Below are 18,771 nucleotides of genomic sequence, written 5' to 3'. Positions count from 1 at the left end.
GCTATTGTTCTGACGGTTGAGCCTTTCATTTCCAATTAAGCACCTGTTTTATTTATTATCTACCCACTTGGCAAGATTATTCTCCTTTCTACTCCCCAGGACTAGACTCTTTTCCTCTTAATTAAATGTTCTCATTTGCTGGGCATGGTGATGCATGCTTGTAATCCCATCATTTGGGAGGCTGAGAAAGGAGGATCACAGTTTGAGGACAGCCTCAGCTACTTAGGCCCTTTGCAACTCAGTGAGAACCTGTTTCAAAACAAAGAATAAAAAATAGAGCTGGAGGTGAAGCTTGAAGGTACCTACGCCCCTGGGTTCCATCCCCAGTACAACAAAAGAAAAAAAAATAAAGAAAAAAGAAAAAAAAGTCCTCATTTGAACTGTTATCCTTTCAATTCTTTTGGGCCCAACTCAAATCTTCTCTCTCTCCTGAAAGTGGAATCAGATAGTTCTAGTGCAGAAATTTATAAGATATATTAGAAAGAGAGAGAGAGCTGACACCTTCACTAGGTATAGAACTTAGATGAATCTTGGGCTCCCCAAACGAATGCATTGGCCAAGGTCAAATCTCTGTCTTTTTGTTTCTGTAGCAGAATCTCACCAAGTTGTGGAGGATCTCACCTAAGTAGTTGAGGCTGGCTTTGAACCTGCTATCCTCCTGTCTCAGCCTCCCAAGTATTAGGAATACAAGCGTGTACCACTCTGTCCAGCTCCTTCTTCTTGTTTCTTAAAGCTGAATGATACTCCATTGAGTCTATATTATGTTTTCTTTATCTACTCATCTTTGGGTAGATACTTTGGTTGTTGCCATATCTTGGCTACTATCAATAGTGCTACAGGAATTATGGGAATCTCTTTGAGATGATGGAGGATGTTACGCCAAGTGAAACCAACCAAACACAGATAAATACCACCTCATCCCATTTATCTGTGGAATCTAAAAAATAACGTGAGCTCACAGAAACAGTCAAAGTGCAGCCACCGGGGACTGGAGTTGGGGATGTGGATGCGTGGGTCTAAGAGCAAAGCACAAACTGTGGTCGCCAAACGACACAAAGTCATGGGATGAAATAGAAGGTGAAGGAAATTCCACCTTCGTAGGCAACAGTGCCTGAGAAACTTCCTGGTACCTTCGGCCAGTCTTGAGAAGCTTTAGGAAAGACAGAAGCCAACAGAAGTCAAAGGACAGAGGATGGACACACAGGTGTTCTGAGGTTGCTGGCCCAGGAATTCATGCAGAACAGATTGATGGAGAGAGGCTGAGGAGGGAGAGTGGGATTCTGAGGCTCAGATAAGAACAAGGAATACAACCAGGAAGAAGAGGGTGGTGCTACTTTTCCATTTTCAGATTTCAGTTTGCAGCTACAAATGATAACGAGGCCATGGCTGCGGGTGTGTAAAGTGGCACATTATGAAAATATGTTTCTAGTAGCTGAGGACCTGTGATTCCTCACATTGGAAGGAGGTTGTTTAGCAAGAGCTCAAGTCCTTAGGATTTTAGCTATGGGAGGTGGAATGTCCTGTCTAGATCACTGATAATATTTATTTAAAATTTTATTTCTCAAGAGTTTCAGGATTCATTCTCATACTTATTTTGATTATTGAGTACTCTTTAATAAATCTTGGATTGAATCAAAGGCATTTGTGTGTGTGTGTGTGTGTGTGTGTGTGTGTGTGTGTGTGTGTTATACAGGGGGTTAAAGCCTACCTCTGAGCCCTGCATATTTTTTATTTTGAAACAGTGAAACAGGGTTTCGCTAGATTGCTCAGGGTCTCACTAAGTTGATGAGGCTGGCCTCAAACCTACAATACTCCTATCCCTTTATATTTTATTTGGAAACAGGGTCTCACCAAGTTACTGAGAGCTTCACCAAGTAGCTGAGGCTGGCTTCAAACCTGTGCGATCCTCCTGTCTCAGCCTCCCAAGCATGGGGAATACAAGCGTGTGCCACCACACCCAGCCATTTGGTACCTTTAAAACATTCAATAATTTCCATTTCATAGGGAGAATTAGAAATTTAGATGCAAAATTTTAATTTGGTATTTAGGAGTAATGATTTATTTTCTCTTTTATCTCAGAACACATAATGTTTTATGCAGCATATTAAAATATATCTGGTGAAAGTTTCAAGTAGGCTTAACCTTTTGGTAATGATCTAATCACGCAAGTAATAAGAAAGGTGAAGATTCTTGATATGAATCGCTTTATGCCTAACCCAAGCCTCCAACATTTTTTCCCCCTTCTATTAACATCGCTGGACCTGCATTTGTAGTAATCCTAGGAGAGAGGTTGTCAGCATAAGCAGAGAGGGACAGTGAATAGTAAGTTAAAATGAGGATTGGCGTTTATAAGTAAAGGAGAAATTAGTAAAAAACCCAGAATCTCAGGGGGACCGGTGGTGACAACTTAAAGGTTTGAAAGTCAACCAGAAAACACCCACGTCCCTTGGACGCGCTGACACATTTAATGCTGTTTGCATATTTCTTATGCTCTGAGTCTCAAATGACTATGGTTTTTTTTTTCCCCTCAGAACTTTTTTTTTCTTCCAGGATAGATTGCTGACATGCCTCATCTCCTTTCCTACAAATCCTTGCCTAAACGCTCCATCTCTTTCTGGTGCCGATTTCTTGGCATCGTGTTTAGTCTTAACTCAGAAGGAGCTTGTAGCTGAACATTTATCCTGAAAAGAGATGCATTTGGCTAAGGGAAACTTTTTTTTTTATTTTATCATTATTTCTAGCGTAATATTCGCTTCAGGCGTGGAGCTCTTTCAGTGTTATTTCTGTAGTCTCCAAATAAATAGCCACACCATTAAATGGAAGAGAAAACACAGAGTTCCAAATACATCTTAAATCATGAGGAGAGAGCGCTAGACTACCGTGCCTAACATCTAATAAACAGCTAGTATATTTTTGGCCCATAAATATAGTGAGATAAATCAGTGCCTTTACGTAACATTCCATAATGTTTAATGGGTGTTTCTGATTTCAAATCAATTTTATTTTTTATGTTAATGACTGCCCTTTTATGTTTTGATGCAAATTTATCTCAAAGATCATTTTTAAACTGAGTATGTGAACTGCTTTCAATATATTTTTAAACTATCATGCTTAAGTAGAAACTACAGGCTTCTTTTCTATCCAGAGATAAATATATCAGTCATTTAAGGCTGAACTGTAAATTGATTTTATTTACTTTTTTATGAATTTAACTTTTGATACTGAGAATTGTACTCAGGGGCATTCCACCTCTAAGGTACACACTTAGCCCTTTTTACTTTGAGCCGGGCTCGCTAAGTTGCTGAGGGAGGGTCTCTCTAAATCGCTGAAGCTGGCCTTGAACCTGACATCCTCTTGTCTCAACCTCCCAAGTAGTGGGATTACAGACTTACACCACTGTGGCCAGTTAATAAATTATTTTTAAAAGAAGCTTTCTTAAGGAAAAGACACCAATGGCAATGCTTAGAATGTCTTTACATCATATCAGTCGGCATTAATTAATTCATTCATTGTTTTGGTACTGGGGATTTAACCCAGGGGCATTCTACCACTGAACTACACCCCCAGCCCTTTAAAAATTTTGTTGTTGTTGTTTTGAAACAGGGCCTTCCTACATTGCCGAGGGCCCTGCTAAGTGGCTGAGGCTGTCCTCAAACCTGTTATCCTCCTGTCTCAGCCTTCCAAGTATGGGAATTAGAGGTGTGCGCCACCATGCCCAGCTCCTTTTATTTATTTATTTTTAACAGGAAGACAGGGAATTAGGCTGAGATGGAGGCAGATGTTGTATTTCTCATGTCTGTCTTATAGATGGAACCCCTCTGAGCTGGTGGACCGGAAGGACCAATGAAACTCAGACTTACTGGGGAGGGTCTCTGCCAGAGCCTCAGAAATGTGCTTGCAGCCTGGAAGGGAACTGTATTGATGACCAGTATCCCTGCAACTGTGATGCGGACCGCAGTGAATGGTGAGTTTCAGATCATTTCCTTATCCCAAGAAATGAATCCTCTTAATCACTCGTGGTATGCATCATGCTGATGTATAGCTAAGCGGGTGCTCACCAAGTCAGTGCGATGAAAACATAGATAAGGGTACCATTTCATGACATGTGTCAAACCCTGAATGTGTGCCACCAAATCTTGAGATTTTAAATTTATTTTTGCAATGGACCATAAGTCATATCCATATTATCTTTATATTAGGAGAAAGTAGAGACATCTGTTCCATGGGAGTCAGTTATCATTCGCTTTCAAATCATATGTAATTAGTCATCCTGTTACTTTCAAAATATATCCAAAGCCAGTTGCCAAGGTACATTTTATCAGTGATTGACCTTCAAAAACTTGAAACATATAAACTTAGAATTTCTCAAAATTGTCTTAATATGTATCTTAGTATTATTTTTAAATGATGAATATGCCAGAAAGAGCTAATGTCTTGTGAATCATAGTTTGAAAAAGGACATCTATAACATTTTAAGATTTTGAAAGATAAACTTAGATATTTTTCAAAGTAGGGACAGAAAAGTACACAGCAATGATGTTTAAAAGATACTTAATGCGTTTGAAAATAAAGCATATGTATCACTCTTGCTTATTATTTGTAAGCTGCAAATGGCAGTGCCAATCTTAATATCATGGGTGGGGAAGGGGAGATGGGGAGGGAGCTTGGTGCATGTATGGCACTCTCATTATGATGTGAAAATGAAACACACCAGTAAAAGAATTAAAAAAGTATATTCATAGGTTAGTATGCTATTGATATATCTTATTTTCCTAAGCAAGTGGACCTTCAGAGACATACATTTAAAAATAGTAATGGCTGGGGAGGGAATGGGGTGGGAATTGGGTAGGGGTTAAATCAGTGATGTGTACATGTATGTACACACAAGTTTTTTACCCCAGTATGATGTATGAACATAATACACCAATAAAAAATTTAAAAAATATAGTAATAGTTAATTTGGGTATAAATGCGATTAATTTGCTTTTCGGCTGTACATTAATTCCAGTGATCATTGTGACTTGAACTCAAGACATGAATTAAGTTTGAGTTGTCTTGAGTCTTACTTTCTTGTCAGACATCAAGATTATATCATATAATCATGAAAACCTTTTATATTGCATGTTTGTTTTGGAAGAATATTGGGTCTACTTTTTCAAACTTTCTCCATTTGGAAGCCACTCTTTTTTTTTTTTTTTCTCTGTAGAGTCACAGAAATTACCTGCACAGCAACATTGCATTTTACATGTATAAAAAATGGCAGTAGCTTATGTTTAACAATGAAAAATTAACCCCTAATCAATATTAACACCCTAATGCCTCCTTGGTTAAAATTATATTTAATTACATGTTGTTAATTAAAACCAACTTTAAAAAGAAAAGTTTTAGATTTCTCACTTTATATTTTCCTAATTGTCAAGTAGCTTGTGTAGCACTAACCTTATTCAGATAATTTTCTTTTGAACCCAGAAAAATTATTTTAAAAAATGAGTACTTGATATACAAGGAGAGAGACCAAAAGTGGACAGAAACTGCCACGTTAGTGTGGAAGGAGGGAAGTCAAATGAGTGAGATGTATATTTAAATGTTTTTTTCCCCTTGGGGGCGCTCATTATATCACGTGCTATCAGATACCTAGAACTCGAAGGGAAGAGTCGATTTTTAAGTGGGGGTGGGCCTTAAGGTATCAGAGGACAAAGTTTGGGGATGACAGAATAACTGGAAATTGAAAGAAAAGGGAATTTTCCAGAAAGAAGATGGCCACTTTGGCAAGCCCATGGTATAAATACCCCTCAGAGCCTACTCAACTTCCTCTTGAAATTGTAGGGGAGACTTTTAGGACCAAGCAGAGAGCTGTACCAGGAATCTGAACAATCTGTACAGAGCTTTTTTTGAGGTCACTATCAGAGGAGTGATGGAATTTAAGTCTCAATCTCTGATTGAGGTGGGCTTTGTAAACCCTTCAGTGTTCCATAGAACTAACAGAAGGACCATGACTTTGCAGAAAAGGCTATATTCTTCTGCTAGGAGAGAAGATTAAAAACTGAGGGCAAAACAGATAGAGCCCATCCCAGTGAAGTGTAAAGCTAATCAGCCACACTTTCTTGTGATCAAGTTGTGATTTAACTCCTATGTACACACAAAAGAAATCACCAGGGACCGTAACAAAAGCCAGAAACTTTATTTATCAGCTGTAATATCCAGAATAGTATAACAACTGCTGAATATTCCAAGAAAATTTCAACTTTGAACTAACGTCAAGAAATTAAAAGAAGCCACATACGTTTGTAATAATACTTGGGACCTCACTAGGATGTATAATTATAGTGCCCTGATAAAAGCATTTAAGAAAGTTATTACAAACAATATTTGGGTCACCGATGCTAATATTAGCAGGCAAAAACATTAAAACAGCTGGGCCTGGTGGTGCACACTTGTAATCCTAGTACTTGTGAGGCTGAGACGGAAGAATCACAGGTTTGAGACCAGCTTCAGCTCTGCAAATTAGTGAGAACCTGTTTCAAAATAAAGAATTAAAAAAAGGGCTAGGATGTAGCTCAGAGGTAGAATGCCCCTGGGTTTGATCCCCAGTATCACACACACACACAAAAAAATTAAGCAACTGTTATAAACATGTTTGGAGACATAGGGAAAAATAATCATACTACGTGAAGATGAAATTTTAAGCAAAAAAAATGAGAAATATATTAAAGAACAAATGTCAGTTTTTACTTTTATATTTGAGGTACTGGGGATTGAACCCAGGGGCACTCTGCCTCTGACAGCCTTATTTTATTTTTTATTTTGAAACAGGGTCTTCCTAGGTTGACAAGAGTCTCACTAGTTTCTGAGGTTGTCCTTGAATCTGCAATCCTCCTGTCTAAGCCTCCCAAGTACTGGGATTACAGTCATGTACCATTATACCCAGCAAAAAATGTCAATTTTAGACTAGCAAAGTCCATCATCTAAAATAAAAAGTTGTCCTAGAAATTCTGTAGGTTAAAGAGAAATAAGAATTCAGACTTTCAGGGAAGAGAAAAAGAACACTGGAAATTATAAATTTCCCTGGGTGATATAAAACCTAGGGTTTAAATTCTTTTCTTTTTTTTTTTTGTGGTACTGAGGGTCAAACCCAGGGGCTTTTCTACCTCTGGGCTATACTCCCAGACCTATTTTATACTTTATTTGGAAACAGGGTCTCATTAAGTTGCTGAGAGCCTCACTAAGTAGCTGAGGCTGGCTTCGAGCCTGTGTGATCCTCCTGTCTCAGCCTCCCATGTTCGGGGATTACAAGCATGCGCCACCACTCCTGGCTAAATTATTTTCTTAATTACAAAAATACAATTCACTCTTGAATTGTACTATAAAGCATATAATGTTTCAATTTAAAGTATATGGCAACAATAACACAAATCAAAAGGGTGTATATGTGTGTGCAGCTCATATTTGTATGTAAGTAGAAGGGTGTTAAATAAATTAACCTCTAACAAGCTTCTAACATTTTATATTGTTATACTACATAAAATATAAATAGACTGTGATAAAGTAATTTATAAAAAAAACCAAGAAAATACAATAAATGAAATCTTAGCTAAAAAGTGAATAGAGAAAATAATACTGAATACAAAAAAATGTGGAATAGACCAAGATAGGCAATAAAGGCGGGGGGGTAGTATTATAAGAAGTCATACAAGAAAATCAAACACAGCAACAATATCAACAAAACAGAGAAAAATGCTAGACCTAAAAACATAGTCTCAATCTTTACATTAAATGTTGTGAATTAACTATTTCAGTCAAAACATAAATATCTCACTGTATTTAAAGTTCCCCAGTTATATTCTAATATTTTATATTCTATATCTTGATGACAGACATTAAAATTTTGCTATATATTTAAGTGCTCCTATGGGCCATTGAATATTTACTGTATTGTAAATGTGCAAGTTTAGCTTCTAGCACCTTGGTTTTGAAATGCAATGAAGACCATTGTTCATTTGCAAATGACAGTAGTCTGAGAATAATTCTCAGAATTTTGTTGTTGCTACTGTTCTTTAGGACCAATGACACCGGATTCCTTTCTTATAAAGAACATCTGCCAGTAACTAAGATCGTGATTACAGACACGGGCCGGCCGCATTCAGAAGCAGCGTATAAACTGGGACCTCTGCTCTGCCGGGGAGACAGTAAGTGGTCATGAGGTTTTGTGAATGTATCTGAGGAAAGCGAGGTCCCTTAGCATCATGATAATTAATCCATCACATGATAATTGCTCAGACTTCTACCATGAAAAGTCATAAAGTCAGAAATTCAGAAATAGTCTTTGAGTCAGCAGATAGGGACCCTCATTAGACGCAAAGCCTGTGATAAGTGGAAATATGGTAACCCCTTCTAGGATTTTAGGAGACATAAATCACCAGGATTTCCAGTTTGATTGGTTCATAAATACATTCCAGCACACCTGAATCTCTAAATTGTTACCCACATAGGAAAGTCTCAGTGCTATATAGAATTGTTAAGAAACCATGTGAATTTTCTACCGGTAAGCCTGGGGTTAAATTAGGACATCAGTAAAATCAAATGTCAGCTTGATCAAACATATTTTAACTTTGAATCTCTGTTTTCTCTGTGCGTATGTGTGTGTGTTTCTGTGTGTGTATGTGTGAGTGTGTACTTTAAACCAATGAGAACTACTATTTTGTATATTCACTGTACTACCATCCTAAACTAGAACTTTAAAATTTAAATGTAAGCCAGGTGTGGTGGCGCACGCTTGTAATCCCAGCATTTGGGGAGGCTGAAACAGGAGAATTGCGATTTGCAGACAGCCTCAGCTACTTAGTGAGGCCCTTTGCAACTCAGTGAGACCCTTTTTCAAAATAAAAAATCAAAAATTGGGCTAGGGGTATAGCTTGGAGGTAGAATGCCCCTGGGTTCCATCCCCAGTACCACACACACACAAAAACAAAAAATTAAATGTAGTTTATAGTATACACCTCGCCACACACATATATAAACATTTCAAAATGTAAAACAAATAAATGTTTTTAGCAGATAATTAAATGACCTATTTGACCATGTATACATTGTAAACTGCTCTGAAATCAGTTATCTTAGAGGTGGATACACTGATTATGCATGCTTGTCATGTTTCCAGGACTTAAGATGGAAACAGAAGAAATATTTGTTTACATTAAAAACATACCCTAACATAAAATTTTATTCTAGGGGCTCAATAAAAAAAGAGAGCCTCTGACAACTCAGTAGTTATAGGAAGACACATCGCAGATAGATGTTGCCTAGTTAAAAATCAAAGATGGTACTGGCCTGTATAGAAATATATCGCATAAAACTCAGCCATTACCCCCACCGCCTCTGATGCATATTGTCTCTACATCTTGTCCCGTCACAATCACATAATCGCATGGAGATGATGTAGGTTATTTCGTGGAGGAAACAAAATGATGTGCCAAGAGATGAGGCTGGAAACTTAAGATGCATCCAGCGAAGGGTCATGATTTTTCAGTTTGCAGGGCTGCGGAGAAGTTGTCTTATATATGCATTGCGGGAACCTATCCCTGCATTCTCTGATCTTAACATGGCAGCCACCCTGGCTGGCTTCTGGTCTTCCTCATTCCATTTGCTACAATATCTGGGAATCAGTCAGCTTTGACCTAGGTCTTACCAATTCTAGCACTAAGAGACTTTTACCCCATCCTTCCTCCTGTGAACTTAAGCATGTAAAGTCTTTTTCCTTACAGTGATATTTCTGCATTCAAGGGGATCTTGGAAGCTCAGCGATGTCTCTAGTCCTTTTTGGTTGTCCTGACTGTGGGGAATGGGATGCTCCTGGCATCTAGGGGGGGCTACCAGGGATTCTGCTAAACATACGGCCGTGGATGAGGTAGCCCTCCACAAGAATTACCTGGCCCCAAATATCAATTATAACCAGACTGATAGAATTGGAGCCTTGAGCATCGTGACAGGAGAGATGGAGAAGAGGGCAATGGCATTAGACATAAGAATTTACAGATATCTTTGAGTATTTGGAGGCCTGCTAAGTAACCTCACACTTAGTAATAGAAACATAATTAAGGAACTAGCCTCCTTCCTTTTTCATCTTTTTTTTGAAGATTTAAAGAAGTTTATTTGAAAGAGAAATACAGAAAATAGAAATACAGTCCAATATCCGAGTGGCATGAAGGGGTGACTCGAATGAATACGCCCGCATCTTTTTTTTTTTTTTTTTTTTTTTTTTTAACGAGGGATTGAACCCAGTGTATGTGTATGGGGGAGTCAGTCTATTTCATTATTTTATTTTATTTTTTATTTAGTATATTTTATTTTGAAACAGGATCTTGCCAAGTTGTCTAGGCTGGCCTCAAACCTCAGATTTTCCTGCCTCAGCCTCCCAAGTATTGGGATTATAGGCATGCACCACTACACCCAGCTTCTTACATTTATTTTTTGAGTTAAGTTCCATCCTTGCTGGGCGTGGTGGCGCACGCTTGTAATCCCCGCGCTTGGGAGGCTGAGAGACAGGAGGATCACGCAGGTTCGAAGCCTGCCTCAGCTACTTAGTGAGGCTCTCAGCAACTTAGTGAGATCTTGTTTCAAAATAAAATATAAAATGGGTCTAGGAGTATAGCCCAGAGGTAGAAAGCCTCTGGGTTCCACCCCTAGTACCACACACACACAAAAAAAGGCCCATCCTCACACCAAGTCATACAAACTATTTTTAAAAAAAAGGATTTTTTATTCTTTTCTCACTCAGAAAATCATTGACTACAGAACAGTTAATGCCCATTTTCTCTATATGGGGAGGCTGTGCTCCTTAAGGTTCAAAGCCCTGGGGACATTTTTTCCAGTCAAGGTACACTGGGCAGGCATGGGGGTCACAGCTACAGGACCCTGCACTTAAGCAGAGAGGTGGGTGGACATTATGGAGAAGATTTCAGGACTGGGCATTGAATAATTTAAGGCTGAAAATAATTTAATTCTTGTGATTCAATTGAAAGCCTGCAGATATAAACCTAGAGACCAGTAAAGTGACCTTTGATGTTAAATGAGGAAGATGCTAATGGCAAGAACTAGGCAAAGGTTGGCATGGGGCTTGAGAAGGGACTCACTGGAGAGGCAAATTCCAGATGGTCTGGATGGAAAGCTGAGAATGAAAGGTTGGTGGATGGCCTCTGGCTTTCTGATTTGAATATAATTGTTCAGTGTCACTGACTCACAGAAGATATTTAAAATTTTTCTTTGAATAGAAAAAAAAGCAGGTAAGAATAAAATAAATAGCTTTTTCATTTTCTCATACAAACTGAAGATGTTAGAAATTTTATGTCTAGCTGTGTTTTTTTTAATAGGGGAGGGCTACAAAAACACACTAGAAAAAAAGGCACATAAATAAAAAATGAGTATGAGACCTGCTGGTAGCAGATAAGAACTTAACCCTGATTATTGATGACATTTTCTTCCAAATGCTTTTTGTTTTCCATTTGTTACGTAGATGGGTATAAGATTCTGTGTTATAACTGCTGTTATTGTTGATGTTTAAAGTTATAAATAATAATTGTCAGGTATTTTCTGACAAGGCCAATGAGTAGTAATGGTGAAGCTGTCTTTTTTTAACCCCACGCTTCTATGGTACTGGTGATCGAAGCTGGGTCTGGCACATACTAGATATACACTGAGCTACATCCCAAACCCCAAAATTGCCTTTTAAAGTTGGACTGCAGACTTAAAAACTTATTAGTATTATCCTTAATTAATTTGTAAATATGAAAATAAACCTTTTCAGTAGCTATAGGAAAAGTAATGGAATTCAACATCCTATGTTTTTTTTTTTATCAAAACTAAGCAAACTAAGAAGTGGAGAAAACTCTCTCATTGCTATAAAAGACATTTGGTAGAATTTAATAGCTGATAACATACTAAGTAGTTAAGAACTCTAATGTTTTCCCCTAAACTCAGAATCAGGGTGAGAATATCTGTTCTTACCACTTCTATTCAACATTATGTTGGCAATTCCAGCACATAAAAGTCAAGAAAGGAAATCTGAGGCATGTAAGTCAGAAAGGAAGACCACATGACTTTTTAGGTAGAAAATCCCATAGAATTCATAAAGGAAATGCAAATTTATCAAAGAAACAAGGATGATGGTTGGTATGCAAAAGTGTATTTCTTTAGGCTAATAAAAATGTAAAATGAACTTTTAAAAGTTCCGTTTTTAGTAGTATCATATGATACTACTAAATATGAAATACTTTGGTAGAAATATAATGAAAGTATTAAGACACTAATGTGAAACTTTTAAAAAACTAAATAAAAAGATCATACAATGGATTTAAAAGACTTGATGTCAAGATGTCTATCACTCACATTGATAGATAGATTGAATATACTCCCAATCAAGATGTAGCAGGATTTTTTGTTTTGTTTTGTTTTTGGTTTTTTTTTGTGTGTGTTTGTCTTTGTAGAGACTGACATGCTTATTCTAAATGCATTTGGAAAAGCAAAGAGACTAAGATAGCTACAATATTTTGAGAGCTAAAAGCAAAGCTTGAGACTTACACTATGTGGTTTAAGACACACTAATGCTACAATATTCAAGGCGGGGCACTGTCGACACCAAGGTAGATGAATAGGTTAATAGAACAGAAGAGAGAGCCCAGAAATAGACCTACATATGCATGGCTGAATGATTTTTGACAAAGCTGTGTGGCAACTCAATGGTGAAAGGATTGTCTTTTTCAAGACAGAGTGCTCGAACAATCAGAATCCATTTGCAAAAAGGAAAGATAGAAAAAGGAAAAAGGAATCAGAAAGTGTACTTCAAAGTAGATTCCAAGTAGACACAATTAACTCAGGATTCATCAAAGACTTTAATGTAAAACCGCAAACTATAAGGCTTCTCTAAGCAAATAAAAATTTCTTATATATAACACGAAGAGCACAATCCATAAAATAAAATAAAAAATGATAAATTGGGTTTCACCCAAACCAAAAGCTGCTTTTAAAATGTTTCTGTTCATGCCGATCATGGTGGCGCACACTTGTAATCCCCGCGCTTGGGAGGTGGAGACAGGAGGATCACACTGGTTCAGAGCCAGCCTCGCTGGCTTAAGAGACCCTGTTTCCAAATAAAAAATATAAAATAGGTCTGGGAGTGTAGCCCGGAAATAGAAGGGTTTCCAGGAACCCAAGTACCACCAAAAATAAATAAATAAAATAAAATGTTTCTGTCCAGAAAATGAAAAGATGCACAATTGGAGAAAATACTTGAAAATACATACTTTATGAAGGCTAGTATCCAGAATATATAAATAACTCTGTCATAGTGCAATAATAAAAAGGAATCAAATTAAAAAATGGACAAAAGATTTGTACATAAATTTGTACATTTTTTCCTTCATTGGGGAAATATATATGAGTTTTAAATAAGCATATACAAAGATCTTCGAACATCATAGGTCATTAGAGGGGTGACAATTTTACCATATTGAGATATTGATGTATAATTTTTAGAATGGGTAAAATTATAAAAATATGATAATAACAAAATAACTGATGTCTCAAACGAGAGTCTCATTGCTGTAATCCAAAACAACTGACCACACAGTTTAGAAGAAGAAATATATATTTGCTCACAGTTTTTGGGGATTCAAGCTTCAGTCCATGTGCGGCCAGGTCTGTGGACTCAGAGCACAGTGGTGGGAAGCAGAGAGGGTGATCAAGGGCTCTGCTCTCACATCACAGAGGCCAGAAGCAGAGAGAGCTGGCAAACAAGGGGATTCAAAGACAAGAGCATAATTTCTAAGGCCACACCACCAGGGACTTGCCCTCTCTAGCCACAGGCAACCTGCATAGGTTGCCACTCAGTAAATCCATTAAAAGGAATTTATCCATTGATGATATTACAGCCTTCATAACTAACTTACCTCAACTTTGAACCTTAATACATGAGCTCTTCAGAAAATATTCTGTGTCTATAACAACTGACTATACCAAGTACTTGTGAAGATACAGTGCAACTGGCCCCCTCATGCATTGCTGCTACAAATGTAAAGTGCTAGACCTCCTTGGAAAATAGTTCGGCAGCTCCTTCTGATGTACAGCATAACGTATCCCTTATGTCTCAGCAATTTCCCCTCTTAAGACTTTATCCAAGAGAAATGAAAAACCTGGGTGAAAAGGTTTATAGTGACTTTATTCACAATTTTCAAAAGCTGTTTGTTACTTATATTAACTTTAGACACAAAAGGATCGAAGGAGAGAATCAAGGGGATAAATCTGAGCTTATCAGAAAGCATGAAGGTGGTAAGAAGGTAATTTCATATCTACCCAGGCTCCTAGAGGAAGTAGGTATATCTTTGTTTGGGGGATATCATCAAAAGTCTTCTAGATCAAAGATCTCTCCATTTCAGAACGCATCAGAATCACCTGGAGATGGGTGTGGTGGTATATGCCTGTAATCTCAGCTACTAGGGATACTGAGGCAGAAGGATTTTTGAGTTCAAGGCCATCAGAGCAACTTGGTAAAAGCCTGTCTCAAAATAAACTAAAAGAGATGGGTATATAGTGATAGAGCATCTCTGTTCCAAGAAAACAAAATGAATGAGAACGGAGAATATTACGTTAAGTGAGATCAACCACTCTCAGAAAGTCAAGGGTTACAGGGTTTCCCTCATATGTGGAAACTAGAGAGAAAGTAGGAAATAAAAGGGACTTGAAATAAACAAAGAGCAATAACAATAAAATATTGGAAGGGGCATGGGGGAGGGAGAAGAGACGGGGAGAATGGAAGATTGAGAGAGGAAACAGTTCACATAATGCCAAGTCTAAATATGGAAGTATTACTCACAACCTCATTAACATGTGCAGGGAGTAAGACGCAGGAGCAGGAAATGGGAGGCCCAAAGAAATACAGGTGATATGTGCATGTGTGTTGGTATAATTATAATGTACCGATAAAAGTACCAGAAAGTTAGAAAAGAAGGAATAGAGGAAGGGAGGGAGGGAGGGAGGAAGGAAAGACCCACCAGGGAGCTTGTTATAACTTAGGTATCTGCAGCATATCCCCATAGGAACTGATGCAGGGGGTGTGGTAGGGACATTTCTATCAAGCCTCTAGGTAATGTTTAGCACTGCCCTGGGCCAGTATGGTTCACAGTTTGGCTCCCATATGGCAATTCTGTGTTACCAGTCAGAGAGGATGTTGGTACAGAAATCCAGAGTTCGTTTTTAAAATCATTTATGTCAATAACACAGAGTGATTTCTGTCTGTTGAACATAGTCCTAGTTAAAAAAAAAAATGGGCTCAGCATAGACTATAAAATGATGGGTCATACACACAATGGAATTCTGCTCAGCAACAAAAAAGAACAAAATTATGTCATTTTCAGGAAAATGGATGGAACTGGAGAATGTTATTTTAGGTGAGATTAGCCTGTCACAGAAAGTGAAGGATCATATGTTTTCTCTCATATGCAGGGGCTAGGGACTAATCAGAGTTTAAGAGGAACTTCAGAAAATGGAGAATAAACCCTAGTGGAGCAGTGGAGGTGATTTAGGAAGGGGAGGTGGATAATTAATGAAGGAAACCTTTTATTGACATTGTATACCTATGCAAGAATGCCAGTGCCAGTTGCAGTATCTTGTATGGGGAAGGGGAGGGTGAGGGAAGGGAGCTGGGGAGGAATATTCACCCAGTGCTATGTGCATGTATGTCACTATCATGATGAAGTGCATTATGATGTAAGACTACAATGTATCAATAAAAGCATTTTTAAAAATGGGCTAGGGATGGTATTTTGTATGCTGTTGTTTTTCTCATTCCATTATTCCAGCAATTTATTTTCCTCTATTTTTACAAAAGCACGTCAGTTCATGATAGATTAGGAAAAGAGAAGAACAAAGCACATTCTTCTCTAAAGACAGCGTGGGAGCCACAGCTCTAGACCAGCAGAGAGTTTGGACTGATGTGGGCCAGGAGTACTGAGGTAGTGGCTAACATTGTGTTCCAGCCCTGGTTGTCTTTTCTCCAGAACTCCTTCCGATGCTAAGGGGCAGTATCAGAAGTCCAGGATTCACACGTGGGATGAGATGATTCTCTTGACATGCAGGTAGACAACAGCTATAGGGATATCTGTCTGTGCATCTTGAAGCACAGAGAAAATTTCTGGCCCAAGAGGGTATCCAGCTCCATTTTATTTTCCATCTTCTTCATCTATGAAATCTCCCCAATTCTCTTACTGAACCTCTTCCTGCTCAGATTAAAACCTTTCTCTGATGAAGCCTTCTGTCGATATCTAAAAGACATAGTCTTTCTGTATTCTTTCTGAGAAGAAATATTGTACCTATTACCAAGATACATTTCTCTACTGGCTTTTAATTATTTTTGAGCCCCTCAAGAGTGGAGTGCCATTACTCATTTATTTTTGTGTTCCTGGCACCTAGTACATTACCCATTACATGAAAGATAATCAATAAATAGCAGTTTATAAGAGATGAGAACGATTTATCAGATACATCTGAAGACACCTATAGCCAATGAATTATTAGTAAGAAGCAAGAATTAAGTTATTGATTGCATAAGCAATTAAATAAGCAAATATATACTTTTAATGAAAGGAATTTATATTGAAAGACTGATTCTTAAAAATACACAGAGTACAAGGAACATCTAGCTCCATCTGAGCCATTTATCTTCAATATACTTGGATTGTGGCAGTAAAAGTGCTTTCAAATAAGAACATGATTTTACTTAATATTAAAGTTCACTGTTTCAATGACACAGTTCCTTTATAAAGCTGAAACACTTTCTACTTCTTGGAGAAAATATTATTTCATGGCTTATTTTACTCTGCTTTCTTGTTTGCTAATTTGAAAAGAATTATTATTACTAATCAGCTCTTGCTAGTTATGCTCTTATGTTTATAGTTATTTTTAAATGTTAACCCTCATCCTATTATCAGAATCTATTCTAGGTATTTTTTATACTTTTATTAGTGTGTTTTAGTCTCAGGTCATAATGTAGTTCAGACTGATGGAGCACACATGCACACAGCACTTGCTGAGTTTACACCTATTCTAGAATTTTTTTACTTTGATTTATTTCTTCTTCGATTTCATCGTCAGGAAGTTGACATTTTCCTTCTCCCCCCTTTCTCTAGAAAGATTTGTGAGTGTTTCATTTCCTGGGTTTGCATGCGTTTGAGAGAAGAATTGTTGCCTTAAGATTCAGTAACAAACTCGGCTGGTTTAAACATATTTTGTTTTTGTTTTTGATAGCTGCTTCCTTGAGATAAAATTCACATGCCTTAACATTCACCCTTTTAAGATGTTCACTTTGATCCTAGTTTATCTAATCATTTTAGCATCTTCCACAGAGTTAAATAAGCATGGCCATAATCAGTTTGAGAACTTTTACATTATCCCCAAAATAAACCTATTCCCATGTAGCAGACAGTCCCAATTTCCCTCCTATCTCCACCCCAGTCCTAGGCAACCGTGACTCTTACCTTTTTTATACTTTTATTGGTGCATAGTAAATATACATCATACCGAGGTATACGATGATAGGAATGCACGTGCACCCAGTAGCTGGAGAATTTCCCTCTGGGTCCTATCTCTTCTCTCCTTTGTCTCTACCTGCCTTTGAGATCAGCATTGGCAATTTAATATATGTACACAGCATTATTTCAACCTTTACCTTCTTTACATCTCTGTCCCTTCAGAATTGCTTATTCTGGATATTTCCTCCAGATAAAAATACAGGATGCCTGGCCATTTATGCCTGGCTTCTTTGATTTTCTTTTGCTAAGTTTCATCCATGTGGAAGCAGGTAGCAGACACTTGCTTCCTTCTTCTTATGATCAAATAGTATTTCCTCGTGTAGATGATACAGCGTCTTGTTCAGTCATCAGTCAACAGACAGTCGAGCTGGTTCCACTCTGGGGAATATTATGGCAGAGGCTGCTGTCACTGCCCACGTAGAAGTCATTGTGTGGACACAGGTTTTGAGTATCGGCCTCGGGGTGCAATTTCTGGGTTCTGTCGTTACCCTCTGTTTAACCTCTTTAGGAACCAGTGTATGTTTGGGTCATGTTTGTTCAGTAATCCTAATTCATCTGCACTAAAAGGAACAGGCACCTTGTCTTCCAGAGCTCTTCTATGTGTCTTTTTGGTTGGCCAGATTTCATTATGGAACAGGTTTTGTGTCCAATTATTTCTCCCCCCAAAGGGCTCTTGTATGATTTATTCTCAGAATTCTTTCAGACTTGCAAATGGTGGCTTCCTCAATGCTGAATAAAGTACACTAGGCTGGATGCAGTTTCTTTTCCTTAGAAATCCACGGACAGCCCTCATTTATCTGCAGGTATTGAATACTGTGCAGATATCGCAGGCCAAGTGGATTTTTCCACCTTGTAGGCGATTTGAATTTTGTGTTTGAATATTTGAAGGAATATGATCCTTAAAGGTCATAATTTATTAAGGATGCATCTGAGTGCTGTGCATTTTGGTGAAATAATAATAATAATAATAATAATAATAATTATTATTATTATTTTGTGGTATAATAATATAATAATTAATGATTAATAATATAATCATTAATTATTATTATTATTATTATTATTATTATTATTATTATTATTTTGTGGTACTGGCAATTGAACTCAGAGACATTCTACCTTCAAGTTATTCGCCAGCCCTGTTTTATTCGAGTTATTCCCCAGCCCTGTTTTATTCGAGTTATTCCCCAGCCCT

General features: G+C 37.6%; 1 protein-coding gene across 6 annotated transcripts in view; it reads left to right on the top strand.

The window, feature by feature from the left end:
• CNTNAP4 (contactin associated protein family member 4) overlaps positions 1–18,771 on the top strand; it is a gene marked incomplete at both ends in the record, with an annotated part of 302,761 nt that overhangs the window by 222,178 nt on the left and 61,812 nt on the right. For all 6 annotated transcript variants that reach the window (XM_080702913.1, XM_080702914.1, XM_080702915.1 and 3 more), the window contains 2 exons: positions 3,808–3,964; positions 8,059–8,186. In XM_080702913.1, coding sequence (XP_080559039.1) covers positions 3,808–3,964; positions 8,059–8,186 — 285 coding nt within the window. The remainder of the gene's footprint in view (positions 1–3,807; positions 3,965–8,058; positions 8,187–18,771) is intronic.

This window comes from Muscardinus avellanarius (assembly GCF_963383645.1).
Source record: "Muscardinus avellanarius genome assembly, chromosome: 10".
Classification (NCBI taxonomy): domain Eukaryota; kingdom Metazoa; phylum Chordata; class Mammalia; order Rodentia; family Gliridae; genus Muscardinus; species Muscardinus avellanarius.
Note: the sequence above shows the minus strand (reverse complement) of the source record. Positions and strands in the feature narration are given on the sequence as shown.